At 45.9% G+C, this 17972-nt stretch overlaps 1 protein-coding gene across 2 annotated transcripts in view; it reads left to right on the top strand.

The window, feature by feature from the left end:
* The window catches only part of DLGAP5 (DLG associated protein 5), a 206177-nt gene that overhangs the window by 76338 nt on the left and 111867 nt on the right, over positions 1-17972 (top strand). For both annotated transcript variants that reach the window (XM_086937441.1, XM_086937440.1), the window contains exon 11: positions 13997-14091. In XM_086937441.1, the coding sequence (XP_086793567.1) occupies positions 13997-14091 (95 nt within the window). The remainder of the gene's footprint in view (positions 1-13996; positions 14092-17972) is intronic.

Here is a 17972-nt window from a genome sequence, read left to right as displayed (position 1 = left end):
GCTCAAACTAGCCTGTGGTGGCAGGCTGGTGCGAACCAGTCGGCCAGCTCACTAGTAGTTGGTAGGTTTTCAGGGGGCACCTCGAAGGTCTCCTCTGGGTGCATGTATTAATAAATCAGTCACTGAAATCAAGTGTTTATTAATACAAGATGTTTGAAAACAAACATGTTTGTTTACTGTGAAGCCATCATGTAGCTGTGGAATTGTTTTTTTGACCAGTGCCCGGCACGTTCTTAAAATGGCTTCCCTGATCAATTACTGCCAGTACAAGTGAATTGACCAGCATAGGGGCATATCTGCTCGTGCAGATATATCCCCACTTGTTAGTATAGTGCACCCTGCCTTAGGGCTGTAAGGCCTGCTGTAGGGTTGAGTTACCTGCATGCAGTGTCTGCTGGCATTGCACACCGGCTGTGTGACACGTCATGGTTTCACTTTTGTCTGCACCAAGACACACAGCCTGCAATGGGAGTTTGCATGAGCTTGGTGAGAGGTCCCTTGGGTGGCATAATTCATGCTGCAGTCCTTGGGGACCCTTTTTAGCCTACTTGATCTAGGTACCAGGGGTACCATTTACTAGGGACTTACAAGGAGTGCTAAAGGTATTGCCAATTGGGGAAACAACTGTACATTTTAGGGAAAGGGATCTGGCACTGATTGACTAGGTTAGCAGGAACCCAATACATTTCCAGTCAAAATTGCATTGAATACCAGGCAAAAAGTGGGGGTGACCATGTCAAAAAGGGACACTATCCTACACAAGATAAGAAAGATTGGTTGGAGACAGGCTTACTAAAGCTCTAGAGCAACTGAATAAAGTAAACCGAAAGCTATCCAGTTATACTGGGAAGTCTGCTAGAAGCACAAAGAATAAATTGAGCAGAAAATGTTCTTAAAAGCAAGCCAATATTTCTATAAAGGGAGACAAAGTAGGAACGCTTACAATGTACTGCATGTATTGCAAAGGTCAAAAACAAAGACTGAACATGAGAGAGTAACTACCCACAAACCTGTGAATGGATGCCACTCGCACATAAGCAAAGGGTGGCACTTGAAAGTCTTTGAGTTTGACTATATCCGTCTGATAACATCTAGTTTGACAGGAAAGACCTCCCAACCAGACTGTTTCCCCATCATTTTCTCTTTGTTTACTTTATCCCCACCAGGGCAAATTTAACACTTCTAATTAATAAAAATGACTAATGCAGCAGGCCTCATACTTACCATGAACCAAGTAGATTTAACAGTAGCAATAATTCAAAGGTCCGGTAAGGATTCTGCTCTGTTAAATTCTGATGCAAAAAAATTCCCTAAAGTGCTTGCAAATTGCTTGGAAACATTATGCACCATCTCATTGACCTATTTCAAGTGGGATTTATCAAACAGACAGGGCAGTGATGACATTGGGAAACAATCTTACTTGATTGAAAAAGCACAAAAAGGGAATCCTGGCAATGTTGCTTCGTTGAGAAGGCATTTTTCTGTGTCGCTGGAAATTCTTAAAAGCGGGTTCTAGAAAGAGAAGACCGAATTGAAAATTGGATTTTTAGCAGAATACAAGGGTCCCAGAAGCATCAGTATGGGTCAATGCTTGTTGCTTCTCCGCTCCCCCACCCCGCATATAGCGGTATAAGGCAGGGCTACCCGGTCTCCCCTGCTTCGTCTTGGTAGCTGAGCCTAAAGCCATAAATATCGGAGGGTGCAGGAAGATGAGGGGGATCACTGTTAGTACGATGGATGTGAGGAGTTTAAAACACAAACCGTGTTTACTTCTGGACTGTGTGCTCCTAATGTCTGAGGGAGATAAATCAACTTTGGCCGCTATGAAACCGCTAAAGCAAAAGCAACCCCCTTTACATGGACAGAACAGTCGATAAAATACTTTAAAAAACAAAACTTTATTTACCGTTTTGAATAAAAGTTTACAAACATTGCATCGCTACTCACTGCGACAATGCAAGCAAAGAAAGAAGTATTTGCTGAGAAGATGTTTCCACATATACCGCACAATTGTCTCTGGGCAGCATATACATCCTATACTGTACAACCAACATCCAATCAATTCTGGCAACAAACTTCTCCCCACTGCCCGACACCCATCTTCCTCGACACAGTAAATATATCCATAAAGAAATTTAGTAGTGCAGACTTACTTTACCCCAGTGGGAACTATCCCTGCAGCCTCCTGTGAAGTAAGGGCTGTGCCAATTTCCTGCAAGTAGCTCTTTAGGGGGCCCCAAGTATCTTTGGGTCTAGATCATGGGTACTCGTAAACTTTCTCGCTGTCTCTCGCGCTTGCTCTCTCTCGCTTCCCGGACACGCACACAGCCGCACCCGAGTACTTCACATGTCTTTTAAAGACCATTTACTTGTTAATGAGGCTTTCTTGTGAATCGCCTGGCCCCCATAGAGCAGAGTGTCTCCGGAGTCCACGCTACTGCGGCTGTGTTTGCTGACGCACTTTAAAAAATGTTTTTTAAAACAGGCACAATGTCTGCAAGGTCCGTGGGCTGCCACAGAAGGATTTGCCGCGCCGCCGGCGGGCGGAACAATGTGTACCCGTGGTATAGATGCAGGGGGTTGAGTTGTTGCATTAAAGTTAAACAATTTGTGATACAAAATGTGAGGCTATTAAGCCAAGCTTTCGTTGTAGGGGTGACTATACTGCCCCCTTTGATCGCTATTTCTGTTTTTGCGAGCAAAAGAGCAATGGCAATAAATGTGCGCATCTTTTTTGACAGATTGTGCACATATCACAACAAGGCGACCTCCGGCTTGGGGGCTATATCCAGTTGTCATATTTGATAATGTAAAAATGGCTCTTCAGTAATCCCCAATCTTAGCACAATTCCAGGTCATGTGAGCAAAATCGGCCTGCGGCCCTCCGCACTTAAGGCCCTTATGCGGTCGATAGAATACATTTTTGCCTGGGACATATAAACCCTCCACAAAATTTGTTAATTGATTAATTTAGGTTTACTGTTCAGGGAGACCTCTTTGGTCTGAGTACAACAAAAGGACCAGTGGGAGTCCTGTACTGGGTGCCCAAGGTTCCACTCCCATGCCTCACGGATCTTGATATTCTTACTAGGGAATAAAGACATACATGCGCTATATAACTTAGAAATTAGGTGGCCATCCCTGGTGCTCGTGATTAATAGGTTTAGTGGTGGGAAGGACTCTGGCTCCAATGGGAATTCCAGAATCTTAGCTCTGAGCACCCTACGAACCATAGGCAAGAATGAATTGGTCCATAAATGTGGCCTCCTCACTAAACCTCCAACCGTCTGTGCTAGAGAAAACATGACCCTCTGGGAACATGTCTCAAATCTTGTCTAAGGAATATGAAGTGAGTGTGCGTTGAACCAGTTTTTCCTCTGTAATGGGAAGCAATGGGTTGTTAATGATGGAATCTCAGAGGAGTATAGAGCGCACCCTCCAGTCACGCGTGCTAGCGTCTGCCAGGCCCAGCTAGTAGTGGATACTGTTTGGATATCCTGGGGGTCTCTGGCATACCCCTGTGGCAGCACTGTAAGCAAAGGGGCTGGGAGCACCAGGTCAGCCTCAGGCCTAGTGTAGGGAAGCCGAGCATATTAGTGGTACCAGGAATGTGCGAACTGCACTGTGCAACCAGATAAATTTGAAAATTGGGAACCCCAACTCTCCTATTTCATACAGTAAGGTCAGCGTGTCTCCTCCCCTCTCCCCCCCCCCCCCCCCAGCCAGATGAGATGTGATCGGTGTGTGCAGAAGAAACTATTGGGGATCGGGATGGGAATATTGTGATTCCAATGCAGGAATTTGGGATGTACTACCATTTTTATGATTGCTAAAAGGACCAGCCAGCAAAAGGGGGAGTCTCAGCCAGCGCTCCATTTGCTGCTCTAGTCTATGCAATACTGGGCCGTAGTTTAGCAGAATAATCTGTTACGTTTCTCTATGGATTTGAACGCCCAATTAACTAGCCGACTCCGCACACCATGCCAGGGGAAACTCCCAATCCCACAGAACAGCACTTGGCGTCAGGGGAAAAGTTTCTGACTTGCCCTAGTTTATTCCCAGACCAGAAAACCCACCAAATCGGCTGATATCTCAGATTAGCTGTTCCAAATTCTCCTGAGGATGGCAGACATAGATAATGATATCATCCGCATAAAGGGAGATTAAGAGAGGACCTATTTTGAACTTCAGACCTCTATGCAAATGTCGCTCTTGAAACTATCGAACCAGTGGGTCCAGTGCAATATTAAAAAGCAGCGGGGAAAGTGGGCAGCCCTTCCTGATGCCGTGGGTAAGAGCAAATGGAGGGGCAGGGTGCCATTCAGTCTAAGCCTGGCGGTGGGTGTAGAGTAAAGCATTGCAGTGAGGTCAATGAACCCCTTGGAGATGCCCAACTTCCTCATAACTGCTAAGAATAAAGCCCACTCCAAGGAGTCGAAGGCCTTTTCGGTAGCCGCCGGGACTTCGGTGAGATTCTATGTATCACTGCAAATAATGTACGCACATTCAGGACTGTCTGCCTGTGAGGAACAAAGCCTGACTGGGAAGGGGAGATAATTCGATCGAGCAGCAGGGCCAGTCTCAACTCAATCATCTTAGGAAGAATTTGATAATCCAGATTTAAAAGTGACAGCTGCCTGTACAAGCTGCATAAGAGTGGTTCCTTCCCGGCCTTTGGGAGAAGGATTATTACTGCCTCACGTAGTGTGTGTGGGGGGAGGGGGGGGGGGGCAACTCCTTGCGTTCAAGTGCTTTGTTATAGACCTCTAGAAGGTATGGCGCTAAGGTTCTTGTATGCTTTATAAAAGTTACCAGTAAATCCATCCAGACCCGGGGCAGTCGAGCCGTTCATGGCATCTATAGCACTGATAGTTTCCTCAGTGGAGAATGGCTCAGCTAAAAACAGTTGCATGAACTTATCAAGCCACACCATAGCAATTTCTGCAAGATATTCTTTGCGTTCCTCATTGCTCTGTGCCACACGCGTCGAGTACAAATTAGAGTAATATGTTAATTCGTCCCGTTTGTCCGGGGTGCCTATCTGGGTCTGTCCACTTGAGGAGCGGATACAGGAAATGTGTGCTTACCTGGCCGAGGGGGGGGGGTCGCAGAATTTGTGCTATTGTTTGGCCAGGTACGTCACCCTCTCCGTAACAACGTGCAACTGAATATTTACTTATGTGTCTTACAGTCCGCTGCGTCCCTAAACTCTGTCAAGAGCGTCAACCAGCTGCCAAGCCTACACAGATCAGTCCGCTCAGCCTGCTCCCTATCTAGAGCTTCTAGTTGTTCAATGCAAGCTAATGTACCTCTCAAGTCTTTCAACACCCCAGCATGCTTAGAGATGCAGACCCCCCGCATATAAGCTTTAAAGGCTTCCCTAAGTGTGGCCCATGAGCTCACCGATCCATTATTTCCCGAAGTTCTGTACGGAACATCTCGTCCATTAGCGCTTATCCGGGAAACCTCCACTGTCTCACAGCCCTCAGGCCTGGGAATCCTAACTGTCTGCACTACAGGGGAGTGATCAGAATATGTGCTAGGGAGATGTTGGGATGACCGATACCAGGTTGCCAAATTAGGGTTGGGGAAGTCAATTTAATTGTGTCCAGGTGTCGTGCTGTACAGAGTAGTGGGTATATGCGTATTCTCCCTGGCGGCAGCGTCGCCATGAGAACCGCACTAGTCCTACACTACGCGTGCTGCTTTTTGTCCGGGGAGTCAGACGTACTGTCGCACATGGGGTCTAATAGGAGGTTAAGATCCCCACCCATGCAAATGTAGTCTACGTCTAATTGTATGAGCTGTCCACATTAGGCGCGCAGACCCAAACCAATGCCATGCAGTGGCCCATCAAGTGTCCAATTACCATCGTATAGCGACCCTCAATATCATTGCGGACCCTGAATAATTGAAAGGGCAGCTGTTTATGAATCATTACGGCTGTGCCCCTCGCATATGTGCTATAAATCCCAAAATAGTGATGCAGGCCCCAAGCCGAGGCAAAATTGGTGGGAGCGGACACATTTTTTAGAATATAGCTTTGGAGACATCCTGTGACTTGAGTAGAGTGCAGTGCAATGCCGTCAGTATTTTAAACTTAATCTCCCCCCTTCCAAAATAGCTGAGTATCTGAAAGAGACACGTTAGTGATAGATTCCTTACCTTAGAATATCCCCAGGCGTCCGACTGGATACAGAAAGTTTTGCGTAGCAGTACCCCTGCTAGTCTGTATGTGGCGTCCTGCGGCTCCGTGGCTGTTGCTGGCGTCGTATGCGCCGAGATGACGTCACGGAGACTACTTGGGCTCCATGCCTGCTGGCGTCAGTTCTTTATTTTTTCCGCGTAGATCTGAGCGCGCTACTCCTAGTCAATACATTTTACTTGTTTATGAGATTTGTCTCTTGTTTTTGTCGAATTCGACTTTTGGTGCATTAGGGATGCCCGGGTTTAGGTTCTGTTGGGGCTGCTGTCTGACCATGTCGGTGACGGACCTGTTGTTTAACGTGTCTCTTCTGCTTGGGGCACTCCATCTCCCCAAGACATGCCCTGATTTTCGGACAATGGCGCAGGAAGCTTGCGGGAGTGTTCCCAGAAGTCGTTGGGAGGCCAGGCACTCTGTACCGCCCCTCTCAAGGTCCCGTGGGAGGTCGTGGATCTCTGGTGCAGCCAACACCGGAGTTCTTCGAAATCGGGGACAGGTAAGTCCGAGTGCCGTTAAAGGCGAAGCAGCTGCATCGCTCTTAGTCTTCCCCTCAACTGTCGCGGGACTCGTCGAGGGGGCGGGTGGTCACTCCACTGTGGCTCCCTAGGGGCCTCCATTGTCGGACATGGGCCATTTCCTTGTCCCATCGGGTCGCTCCGGAGCACCCTGATGCACTGGTCCCCCTCCTCTATAGCTACGGAGGTGGTGGGCTCATTTAGTGATGTGGCGTAGGGGAGGCTCGTACCCTACCCTCAAATTCCCTACAGTTCCTGTCGGGCCCAATCTCCTCACTGCAGTACTTCAGCAGTGGCCTCCTCTACAGAGCCGCTGCTACCCTTCAATAGCGCATTTTGAACGTAACGCAACTCTGTGTGGGAAACAGTGGCGCATGTGCGGTCACGGTGTCTATGGAGGCTTGAAGAGTGCTCTCCCACACGGCTGCTGTGAGCAGAGATGGATTCCAATTAAACAGATTAAATCTGTACCTGAGGAGATGTGTAATTTGCAAAAAGCAATATTAATTGCAACAAACCCAACACATGTAGATCAAAAACCAAACGTACTTGATCTCACTTTTATATCACACATTTATTTACATAATCCTAAAAATAAATGATCTAGGGAAACTGCACGATGCAGAGGCCAGAAAGAAGAAAAAAGGGGGTGCTCAAGTGAATTGAAAGGAAATTTAGCTCAAAGGGCAGAGTTAAAATGATTCAGAACAACTAAAAAAGCAAGTTTTCAGTTGAACAAAGGCCAACCCACACATTTGTGTATACATCAATTAAAACAATATGAGGGACGATGGGTGGGGGGGGGGGAGGGAAATTGGAGGTGTAGGCCTTAGGTTGGGGGATAGCCATCGACGTTTCGACCCTGGCGCAAGAAAGGGCGATTTCAAGGCCTCTGCTGCGGGTCTTCTTCAGGACAGGGGTGGGAGGGAGAGGGGCTGGACAAAGGAACCAAGGATAACACAATTTGGACGGGCCTCCTAATGCAGATGTGTCAAGAAATCCAAATGATGAAATTGGTGATTACTCCAGGTGTAATTAATACGTTTCCACGCCTCGATCCACCGGCGTCTAAGCGGAGAATCAATTCGCTACAGGTAATCAAATGGAAGGGGAAGGGGGAGGGGAAGGGGACGGACCCGCATAAAGCCCCAAGGTCAATCCTCAAACGAGTTGCTCCATACAAAAAAGGTTTCTTTAAGTCGGGGTCTAAGTTAACTGGAGCACTTCTCTTAGTCGAAGTGAAACGTAAGGAGGAATTCAATCCGCGTCCTACAGATGCAGCCGAGCCGTGTCTCCTTACGTTTCACTTCGTGCCTCATATTGTTATAATTGATGTATATACAAATGTGTGGGTAGGCCTTTGTTTGTTCAACTGAAAAATTGCTTTTTTAGTTGTACTGAATCATTTTAACTCTGCCCTTTGAGCTAAATTTCCTTTCAATTCACTTGAGCACCCCCTTTTTTTAGGTCGAGCCTAGACTCCAGCAATGCGAAGCATTGCTTAGTCTGCTCGACAACTATTGTCACCCGTTTCTGGGAATGTGGACACGAGATGGGCACGAGCGCAGATTTCACCTTGTGGGCGCGCACATCGCCGTGCCCATCTCCTGCCTCAGATTCCCGTGCGCAAACACACACATAGCCACACTCACGCATGCGCACATACACAGCCACACACACTGCATACACACACGCACCCCCCTTAAACAGACACACACGCACACAGACAGACACACGCACAGACAGACTCGAACACACACACACACGCGTCTTCCCCACCCCCTCACCGGGCTCTTTCCGCGTGTCCCTCGGCAGCCAGCATTCAGCGTGCAGGGTTTGAGGACGTTCTCCCGGCAGTTCCTTCCTGTTTCTTTGCAGGCCCCGCCCACGTCCCAGCGAAGGCTGCCTGACTTCCGCTACCACTCTGTGGCATCACGTTGAACTTGTTGTATTATTCTCTCAGTAACATCAAATCCAGCAGGCGTAGCAAAAACGTAGGTAAATGAATACAAAAAACTGGTTTGCATCTTCTGTATTGACATGCTAGTGCTGTGAAATTACTCCCTACGTCGACGAATGAGAACTGTCTTCCCGCTGATGGAACAGGTTCAGTTATTAGAAAGAAAAAAGAAAATAAACTTCACATTTAATTCATGCACTCTCGTCCTTCTCTCGTATTGCCTGCCACACTTCGTGACTGTTTTCCTTTCTCTGACTATCTCATACCTCACTCCCCTCCCTAACCCCCTGTGATTGTGCATGACAAAGATCTCGTGCAGAGCCCCAGAATGCTGTCGCGTGAATAAGCTGACGTTCTGAAGCAGAATGCAGCGCGTGCACATTGTGGCGGTGACATAGTAAACAGTTTCCCGCCAGTAGTGTGAGTCCTCTATCTTACATTAAATGCGCATGGGGTGGGTGAATCACACGTGGCGTGTTTCTTTAAAATCCGTTATGAAAACATTTTACAACGTGCAGTGCAGTGACCCAGTCATCCAGTGCAGCACCTGACCTGAAGTGAGAAGTCTGATGTTGAAATAAACAGCAGTTTCGAGCTTCCGGCCTAGTGTTTGCGCATTGAACAGTGCACCTGCAGCCTCCTCCTGTCCTCAGCAGCTCGTGCATGCTGAGCAGTCCTTCGTCCCCCACATTGAAAGCTGCTTACGATGAGAGATTTTTTTACGTGGGGCACTGAAGTGCTTGCCTACACCATGTAGGGTGTGTGTTTGGAAGGATGTTTATGTTTTTATCCTGTGGGAAGTGTTTGTTTTAATTGTGTGTGTGATGACTGTTCTGTCTGGGTGCTGACAACACGATCAGCCCAGTCAGAACGGGGAAGCAGTGACAACTGGCAAACAATAACCACACCACCACCATGTATGCATGTGAGTAACGAGCTTGGGGCACCGGGCCTTTTTATTAAATCCCCAGCATGTTAGTCTCTACCATCTGGGCCATATGTCACAGGGTTATGGAGGGACAGACCCCTTGTCACATTTGAGTGTTGGAATAAACCATATCTCAACATAACAATGACCACTGAGGTGCGGTTATTGTTCAATATGATGCAGCGCATAGCAGTGTGTTGGATGTTGAAGTCTAAGAGACAGAGCCACAGTTTTATGGTTTTCAGTACGTTCTGCAGGACTCTTTACATATTTCATATGATATAGTTTGCTTAAGATTGTTAATGCACTTGGTTGTCTGATATGAGATTTTGTGTATATTTGTTGACCTGAGCTGGCATAGTTGGAGGGAGAGAGTGTCACATTTTCGAAAGTTAAAACTATTGGCATTGTAAATGACAAAGCTATTAAGTTTGCTATTTTCAAAACCAACACAGAAATAAAAAATGTGTCATATACAATACCAATAGCTCAAACTTACCTAATGCGAGATCTATTGCATTGCAAATGCTTGTTCTTCTTTCTGTCCACTGCATCGTGCAGTTTTCCTTGGTCATTTATTTTTAGGATTATGTAAATTTGTGATATAAAAGTGAGATCAAGTATGTTTGGTTTTTGATCTACATGTGTTGGGTTTGTTGCAATTAATATTGCTTTTTGCAAATTACACATCTCCTCAGGTACAGATTTAATCTGTTTAATTGGAATCTGTTTGTGAACAATAAGAGTTACATTAATTGCGTCTTGAGTTATGTCAAGGGCCACCTTGTTTTTATATATAAATTGTTACCCTGGTCCTGTGATTAATTGGGTTTACCCCATTGATCCAATGGTGAGCAGAGATGCGGCAGGATTCATCATCCACACTGGTTTTGACCCTGCATGCTCCATAGGCAGAGCAGTTTTATGACAGCAGGGGGGATTCCCGGACTGGCGGGCGGATCAGTCCACCGCCACCCTTACCTGTTGTCTCAAGATCTTCCTAGTCTGCTGTTTCAGTCCTTAGTTTCAGGCCCACCACACGCCAGTGGGCGGCGGGATTCGCCATCACCTCCCCCACTGACTCGCCACCAAGTTGGAAGGGTGGGCTCTGCAATTGGTTCAAAGGGGCTGCTCCTCCCTTTGAGACTACTCCTGCTATGCCACATCAGTATCACTGCCTGTCGGGAGAATCACTTGACACTTTGCAAACAGGAAGCTGCCCCCCTTGACCTAGGGGGCCAATGAGCATGCTTTACCCCATCCTGTGGTTCGCGATGAGCACTTTCAGTTCCTGGGGCCCCCCTTTGGTCCTCACCAGTGCCTCTCTGGTGTTCAATAAAGTTATGGCCGGGGACGCAGCTCGTCTGTGCAGATCAGTGGTTTTAGCCTTCCCCTTTCTTGACAACTGGTTGTTCAAGGTGCATTCACCCCAGGCAGTCATCCCCCACCTCCAGACTACGGCAGACCTCCTGCATTCGCTGGAGTCTTCCATCACTGTGCCAAAGACGCACCTGATACCCGCGGTTTCAGTGGTCCCAGCATCAGGGCAACCTGGCCGATCACGTCCAGACCTCGGAGGGCACTGCACGTCAATTGCAATGGTGGCTCAAGAATCGCTATTGGGTCAATGGCAGATCCCCCTCCCTTCCCCAACTGGAGCACACAGTGATGACGGATGCGTCCCTCCAGGGATGGGGAGGCCACTTTGGGAGAGGCGGAAATCAGTGGCCTCTGGTCTCCGGCGGAATCCGAACTCCATATCAATCTTTTGGAGCTTCAGGGGATCTGACTTGCACTGAAGGCCTCCCTTCCCTCTGCCTGGGGAAGTGTAGTACAGGTGTATACTGACAACACCACCGCCATGTGGTATTGCAACAAACAGGGCGGGGTGGGGTCGTGGACCCTATGTCAGGGGGCTCTGCGCCTCTGGACTTGGCTGGACCGTCAAAGCTACCTTGGTGTTTTAACACCTGCCAGGTTCTCTGAACGCCAGGTGGACGAACTCAACCACTGGTGCTTTATGGATCACGAATGGCATCTGAACTCTGACGTGGCGCAAGGTCTCTTTCTGCAGTGGGGAGAGCCTTGGTTAGATCTATTCGCCACCGAAGAGAACACGCTGTCATCAGTTCTGCGCGTTGGAATTTTCAAGGCGGCACTCGCTCGGCGACGCCTTTCGTCTCAAGCGGAGTTGCGGTTTGTTGTACGCCTTTCTGCCTCTACCACTTCTGCCCAGAGTGCGGAAGAAGATTCGGCCCGTCGGGTCCAAGTCATCCTTGTGCCTCTTGGGCCCGAAGATACTGGTATCCTGAGCTACTCAACATGACGTTCGATCTTCCGAACCGACTGCCTCTAAGGGAGAATCTTCTGTCGCAGCAGCAGGGGACAGTCCTCCACCCGGACCTGTCCAGCCTCCGCCTCCATGTGTGGAGATTGATCGGCGACAGTTGACGGCCTACGATCGTCCTCTCGAAGTCTGTGATGTCGTTCTGGCATTCAGGCGTCCCTCCACTAAAACGGTGTACACCTGCATGTGGAACAAGTTTGTGGCATGGTGCACAGCTAAGGCTGTGGATCCCCTTTCTGCCCCTCTTTCTGAGGTCCTTCTGTTCCTTCTTTCTTTGCCCCAGCAGGGCTCTGCTCTGGGCACTATCAAAGGTTATCTTTCGGCCATCTCCGCCTTTCTACGGCTTCCAGATCAGCCTTCTCTTTTTAAGTCCCCGGTTGTTAACTGTTTTCTCAAAAGCATTACTTACACACACACACACACACGTTTCCTCCCGTGCCCTTCATAATGCCTCAATGGGACTTGAATCTTGTCTTGACTTATCTGATGTGCGCTCCGTTTGAGCCCCTTCATAAATTGTCCTTTTACGTCTTCTCACTCTGAAGACTGCTTTCCTGGTAGCTATCACCTCTGCCAGAAGAGTGAGTGAGCTCCAGGCTCTTTCTTCTAAACCTCCTTTCCTTTCTGTTCATCCGGACAAGGTGGTTTCACGGACTTGTCCTTCGTTGTTGCCAAAGGTTGTCACGCCCTTCCACATCGGGCAGACCATCACTTTGCCCACCTTCTTTCCGCCTCCGCATCCTTCAAAAGAGGAAGAGAGGCTCCACCGTCTGGACCCAAAACCTGCGCTCTCATTCTAATTGAAGCGCACACAACCTTTCTGGGTGGATGACCAGCTCTTTGTTGGCTATGCAGGCGCCAAAAAAAAGAGGTTGGGCCGTGCACAAACGGACCATCTCTAGGTAGATAGTCCTGTGCAACAAAGCATGTTACTCGTTGGCTAAGGAGGAGCCTCCTGTGGGGCTGCGTGCCCATTCCACCATGGCAACGGCAGCCACTACTCCTTTGGGATGCGGCGTTCCCTTGCAGGACATTTGTCAAGCAGCTACGTTGGCCTCGCTGCACACGTTTACCAAGCATTACTGCCTTTAGTCTAGAGGGATGATGACTTTGGCCGTTCTGTTCTCCGTGAGGGTTGGTATTGCTGAGGTATCTATTCTAAGGTAAGGAATCTATCACTAACGTGTCTCTTTCAGAGTTACTACTTGTGTAACGATATATCTGTAAGAGACATTAGTTAGTGATAGATTCCTTACTGCCCCTCCCATCAACCCCGTTTTGAGAGCTGATTACAAGGGTTAAGGTCATCCCTTTCAGGGCCTTAGTTTTCAACGCACCAGTGGTCATTATCTTGCATGGCTCTGTGTTCCTTGCGCAGAAAGTTGTGTACAGAACTGACGCCAGCGCGCATGGGTGGTGCTTAAATAGTCCCCGTGATATCATCTTGGCGCATACGGCGCCAGATGTGGAGCCGCAGGACGCCACCTACAGACGCACAGGGGTACTGCTATGCAAAGCTTTCCGGATCCAGTCTGATGCCTGGGGATATTCTAAGGTAAGGAATCTATCACTAACTAATGTCTCTTACAGATCCATTGTTACACAAGTAGTAACTTGTGCAACTAGTGCAGAAGTATTATAGGATGTGCAGGTCCTGTTGAGCTTCCCAAGACCTCATGCTGTGTCCATGTATTGTTCTTTTCACCAACAGGGGCTGTTATCCTTGCCATAGCCCACATGCCTCTTTGTTTTCTCTGAAACCCAGCCTATCAGTACACTTCTATACAACCAGGACGTTCTGCAGAAGAATATGGTTTAATGCTACCACTGCCTCTCCATTGCTTTAACTTTGGATGCCACTTATGAGTTGAGGATGGTTGTTCTGGCTTCATAATCTTTACTCAACAGATAGTGTTGCTGATATTTTTTTCCCATAACTAAATTTAAAAGTGCGAGAAATAGAAACGAGTTCTAGTGTATGTTAAACTTATCTTAAAGCAGTTACTGTTTAAGAGTTTCACCAGTTACATTTTGGTTGCAGGGATACACTCCGATTAGAGATTGAAAGGCTGACATCATTGTGTGTTCAATGGGAACAGAGTACGGAGTTGACTGATGTCGAAATTCCAGAGGATGGTAAGTCCCAGCAGACACTTAAAATATTTATAGTTTACTTAAACGATGCCGAGTATCTTTCGTGAAAGGGTGCTCTTGTCTTTTGTAGGTCCTCAATAGAATTTAAGAGCTGTTGCCACTGTGGTCTGTTAAAATAACTTCAACATGACAAAAGGCCATGGTTTCAGTATTTCAAATATGACAAAACAAATCTACCTATTTTCTTTTCTTGATAATAGTAGTTCATCAAATATATTTGCAAGATTAGTGTATATATGAAAGGCTCATCCTGTATGCACACTGATTTATGCAGTAGACATATGGAATGTTTGCAGTCATTTGTTATGAGTGAATATATGCACACCTCATTTGGTTAATACTTGTATTAAGATCCACAGGGTTGGGGATCCCGGATAGGGGTTCTAGAGGATAGTGGTCCTCACTGAAGAGGCTGAAAGGGATATGTGCTCAACAGACCAAAAAAGTATCCTTTCTGGAACCAAAATGGTTCCTGCAGGAAACGAAAAAAGAAAGGGGGGGATTTTTTTTTTTTTTTTTTTTTTTTTTTTACTTCTACATTCTACAGTACACCAGTTATTGGCCGACCCACTTTTGTGGGTGGGAAGGGAAAGAGACCTTTTCTTAATATAATCCTCACTCACTCTAATAGTGACTTGCTTCATCATCGGGCCTCACGCCAACACTTAAAGGTCAGGGTGGGCTCAACCATGTTTCAGGGAGCACTTGTGAAGACTTGGTGTATGGAGTCGTAACTTTAATGATAATTTCTCCTCCAGTCTTAAAGTATCCTTTATTCATGGGCTGTTATGTAATTACATAAGCATTCACTGCCAAATAAATGAAGCTACATACGAAATAAAATCATATGTCTATTTAGAGCTATAATTACAAAGATTAGGACGCTATTACTATCTTTATGTATAATTTGTTTTTTTGTTTTACTTGCACCTATGTACCGGATTTAATTTTGTTTTTGATATTTGTATTCACTGTTATGTAACATCTCATGTATATTGTCGTTGATGTACATCTTTAAAAAATGGGGCACAAGTTTAATGGGGGTAATTAGGATTAATATATTTTTTTCCTGTGTTTTATCTGGTACTGCACCAGCCAATGTTGCAGTCTATCACCCTCGCCATGAAGGTTGGCTTTTTTATTAAGATATGGCAAAAGATGTTGGTAACGGCCAGCATAGCTTAGGGCTCAATGCTTTTATAGAAGTGTAAGGTGTGTAAGTAGTAAAGTGGAAACTGGATCTGTTGCGCCACCTCGAAGTTTTAAAGTTTGCAAAAAAAAGTATGTGTGTATGTGTATGTATATGTATGTGTGTATATGTATGTATGTGTGTATATATGTATATATGTATATATGTATGTGTATATGTGTATATGTATATATGTATATATGTGTATGTGTATATGTATGTATGTGTATATATGTGTATATGTATATGTATATATGTGTATGTGTGTGTATATGTATGTATATATGTATATGTGTGTATGTGTGTGTGTATGTGGGTATGTGTATGTGTATGTGTATGTGTATATGTATATATGTATGTGTATATATGTATGTGTATATGTATATATGTGTATATATGTATGTGTATATGTATGTATGTATGTGTATATGTATGTGTATGTATGTGTATCTATGTATGTATATGTATGTGTGTATATGTGTGTGTATATGTATGTGTATATATGTATGTGTATATGTATATATGTATGTGTATATGTATGTGTATATGTATATATGTGTATATATGTATGTGTATATGTATATATGTATGTGTATATATGTATGTGTATATATGTATGTGTATATATGTATGTGTATGTGTGTATATATATATGTGTATATATGTGTATGTGTATATATATATGTGTATATATGTGTATGTGTGTATATATGTATGTGTATATATATGTATGTGTATATATATGTATGTGTGTATATATGTATGTGTATATGTATATATATGTGTGTGTATTTTGAAAGTTTTATATAGCGCGGACAAGATCTTTTCAGATATCAGAGCGCTTTACAGAGGTGTACATGAGAGAGCATAGTCAGACACATATATATATATAAATCAAACAATACAGATAGGTGGCTGCAAAGCCAATCATGTGAGTATTAAGACAACTAATACAAATAAGCAAAGTGGTCAAACATGTAGTACAAAATGGTGCAGAGTATTAACAGAGTTTGAGAAAATAGTTCAAGTGTATTTAGCCATGAGGATAGCTTTTACTTCATTTTTAAAGAGTGTAGTGGAAGAGATAAGCCTGTTTTCGGGAGGGAGGGAGTTCCAGATCCTAGGCGCCATTCCTGAGAAGGAGCGCTTATGTTTTTTCCTTCCGGAATCTTCGAGGTTTCAGCAGAAGATTGTTTGTGCCTCTAGTGTTTCTAGTTCCGCCAGAGATTGTCAATTTCTGAGCGAGGTAGCCGGGTGAATTTAGGTGTATCGCCTTGTGTGTCATGCAGGCGATTTTCAGATGTATTCTGGCTTCAAAAGGCAGCCAGTTTAGGGATTTCAAGTCAGGGGTAATATGGGAATGTTTTTTTGATCCAGTGATGAGTCTCACTGCAGTGTTTAGAGAAGCTCTTAGGGGTGCCGTTGTAGTTAGGGGGAGTCCGCAGAGGGCGATGCTGCCGTATTCAATTCGGGGGATGACTAGTGCTTGTACTGCGGTTTGGAAGTCTTTGGCTGGGAGGAAGGGTTTGAGTTTCCTCAGAGTATTGATCTGGAAGTTCGCTCCCTTTGTTGCCTTGCTGATATGTTGCTGCATGTTGAGATTGGTGTCAAGTGTTATACCTAGAGATTTTGCTGAGTCCACGATGGTGGGTTGGACATTGAGTGCGGTTAGGTGTTTAAGCCAAATTTGAGTGGTGGAGATCTTCGCTGGAGGTGAGATCAGAAGGAACTCTGTTTTCAGGGCATTGAGTTTGAGATGATTATCGGCAAGCCAGGATTGGGTGCTTCTGATCGTTGTGTTCAAGAGCAAGATGTCTTTGGGGGACTGTAGTTTGAGATAAAGTTGGGTGTCATCCGCGTACATGTGAAAGTGTACGTTAGATGCTTGTAGCAAGGTAGTGAGAGGTTCCATGACTAGGTTGAACAGAGTTGGGGATAGAGAGGATCCTTGGGGGACGCCTAGCGTTACAGGTATTGGCGATGACATCAAGTTATTGCTCTTGAATTTCTGCAACCTGTTGTGAAGAAAGGAAGTGAACCACTTGAGAACAGTTCCAGATAAGCCCATTCTTGTGTTTAGTAGTTCTAGTAAGTTCTCATGTTTAACGGTGTCGAATGCTGAAGAGAGATCAAGAAGGATGAGGAGGCAGGTGTCGTTTTGGTCTAGCATTTGAAGTGCGTCGTCAATTATGTGAGTCATAGCACTTTCTGTGCTGTGCCCTGCTCGGAAACCTGACTGGTGTGGGTTGAGGAGATCAAATTGTTCAATGTGTTTAGTCAGTTGTATTTGTGCGCATTTTTCCAGCAGTTTGGCGAGAGTGGGGATATTGGTAATGGGACGGTAATTGTTGAGGTCCGAGGGGTCGGCTGTCGGTTTCTTTAGTAGAGGTGTGACTTGGCAAACTTTGAGGGAGTCAGGTATGCTTCCTTGTTGAAGAGAGCTGTTGATGATTTTAGTCCAGAGAGGGAGAAGCAGAGGGGTAAAGTCTTTTACTGCGGCAGCAGGAAGGGGGTCCGTGAGGTGATTGGATGGTTTCAGGGTGCTGAGCAGTTTGCCAATTTCTTTTTCCGAGTATGTGCCAAAGGTTGACAATGTAGCATTGTTTTTTGGTTCAGTGGGTGCTAGGCACTGGGGTTTGGAGTAGAGGCTCACGTCAATGAGGAGATCGCTCTT

The sequence above is a fragment of the Lissotriton vulgaris genome, chromosome 9 (assembly GCF_964263255.1).
Source record: "Lissotriton vulgaris chromosome 9, aLisVul1.2, whole genome shotgun sequence".
NCBI classification, from domain to species: Eukaryota; Metazoa; Chordata; class Amphibia; order Caudata; family Salamandridae; genus Lissotriton; species Lissotriton vulgaris.
The sequence above is the reverse complement of the archived record's forward strand: the minus strand, read 5'-3'. Positions and strand labels throughout refer to the sequence as shown.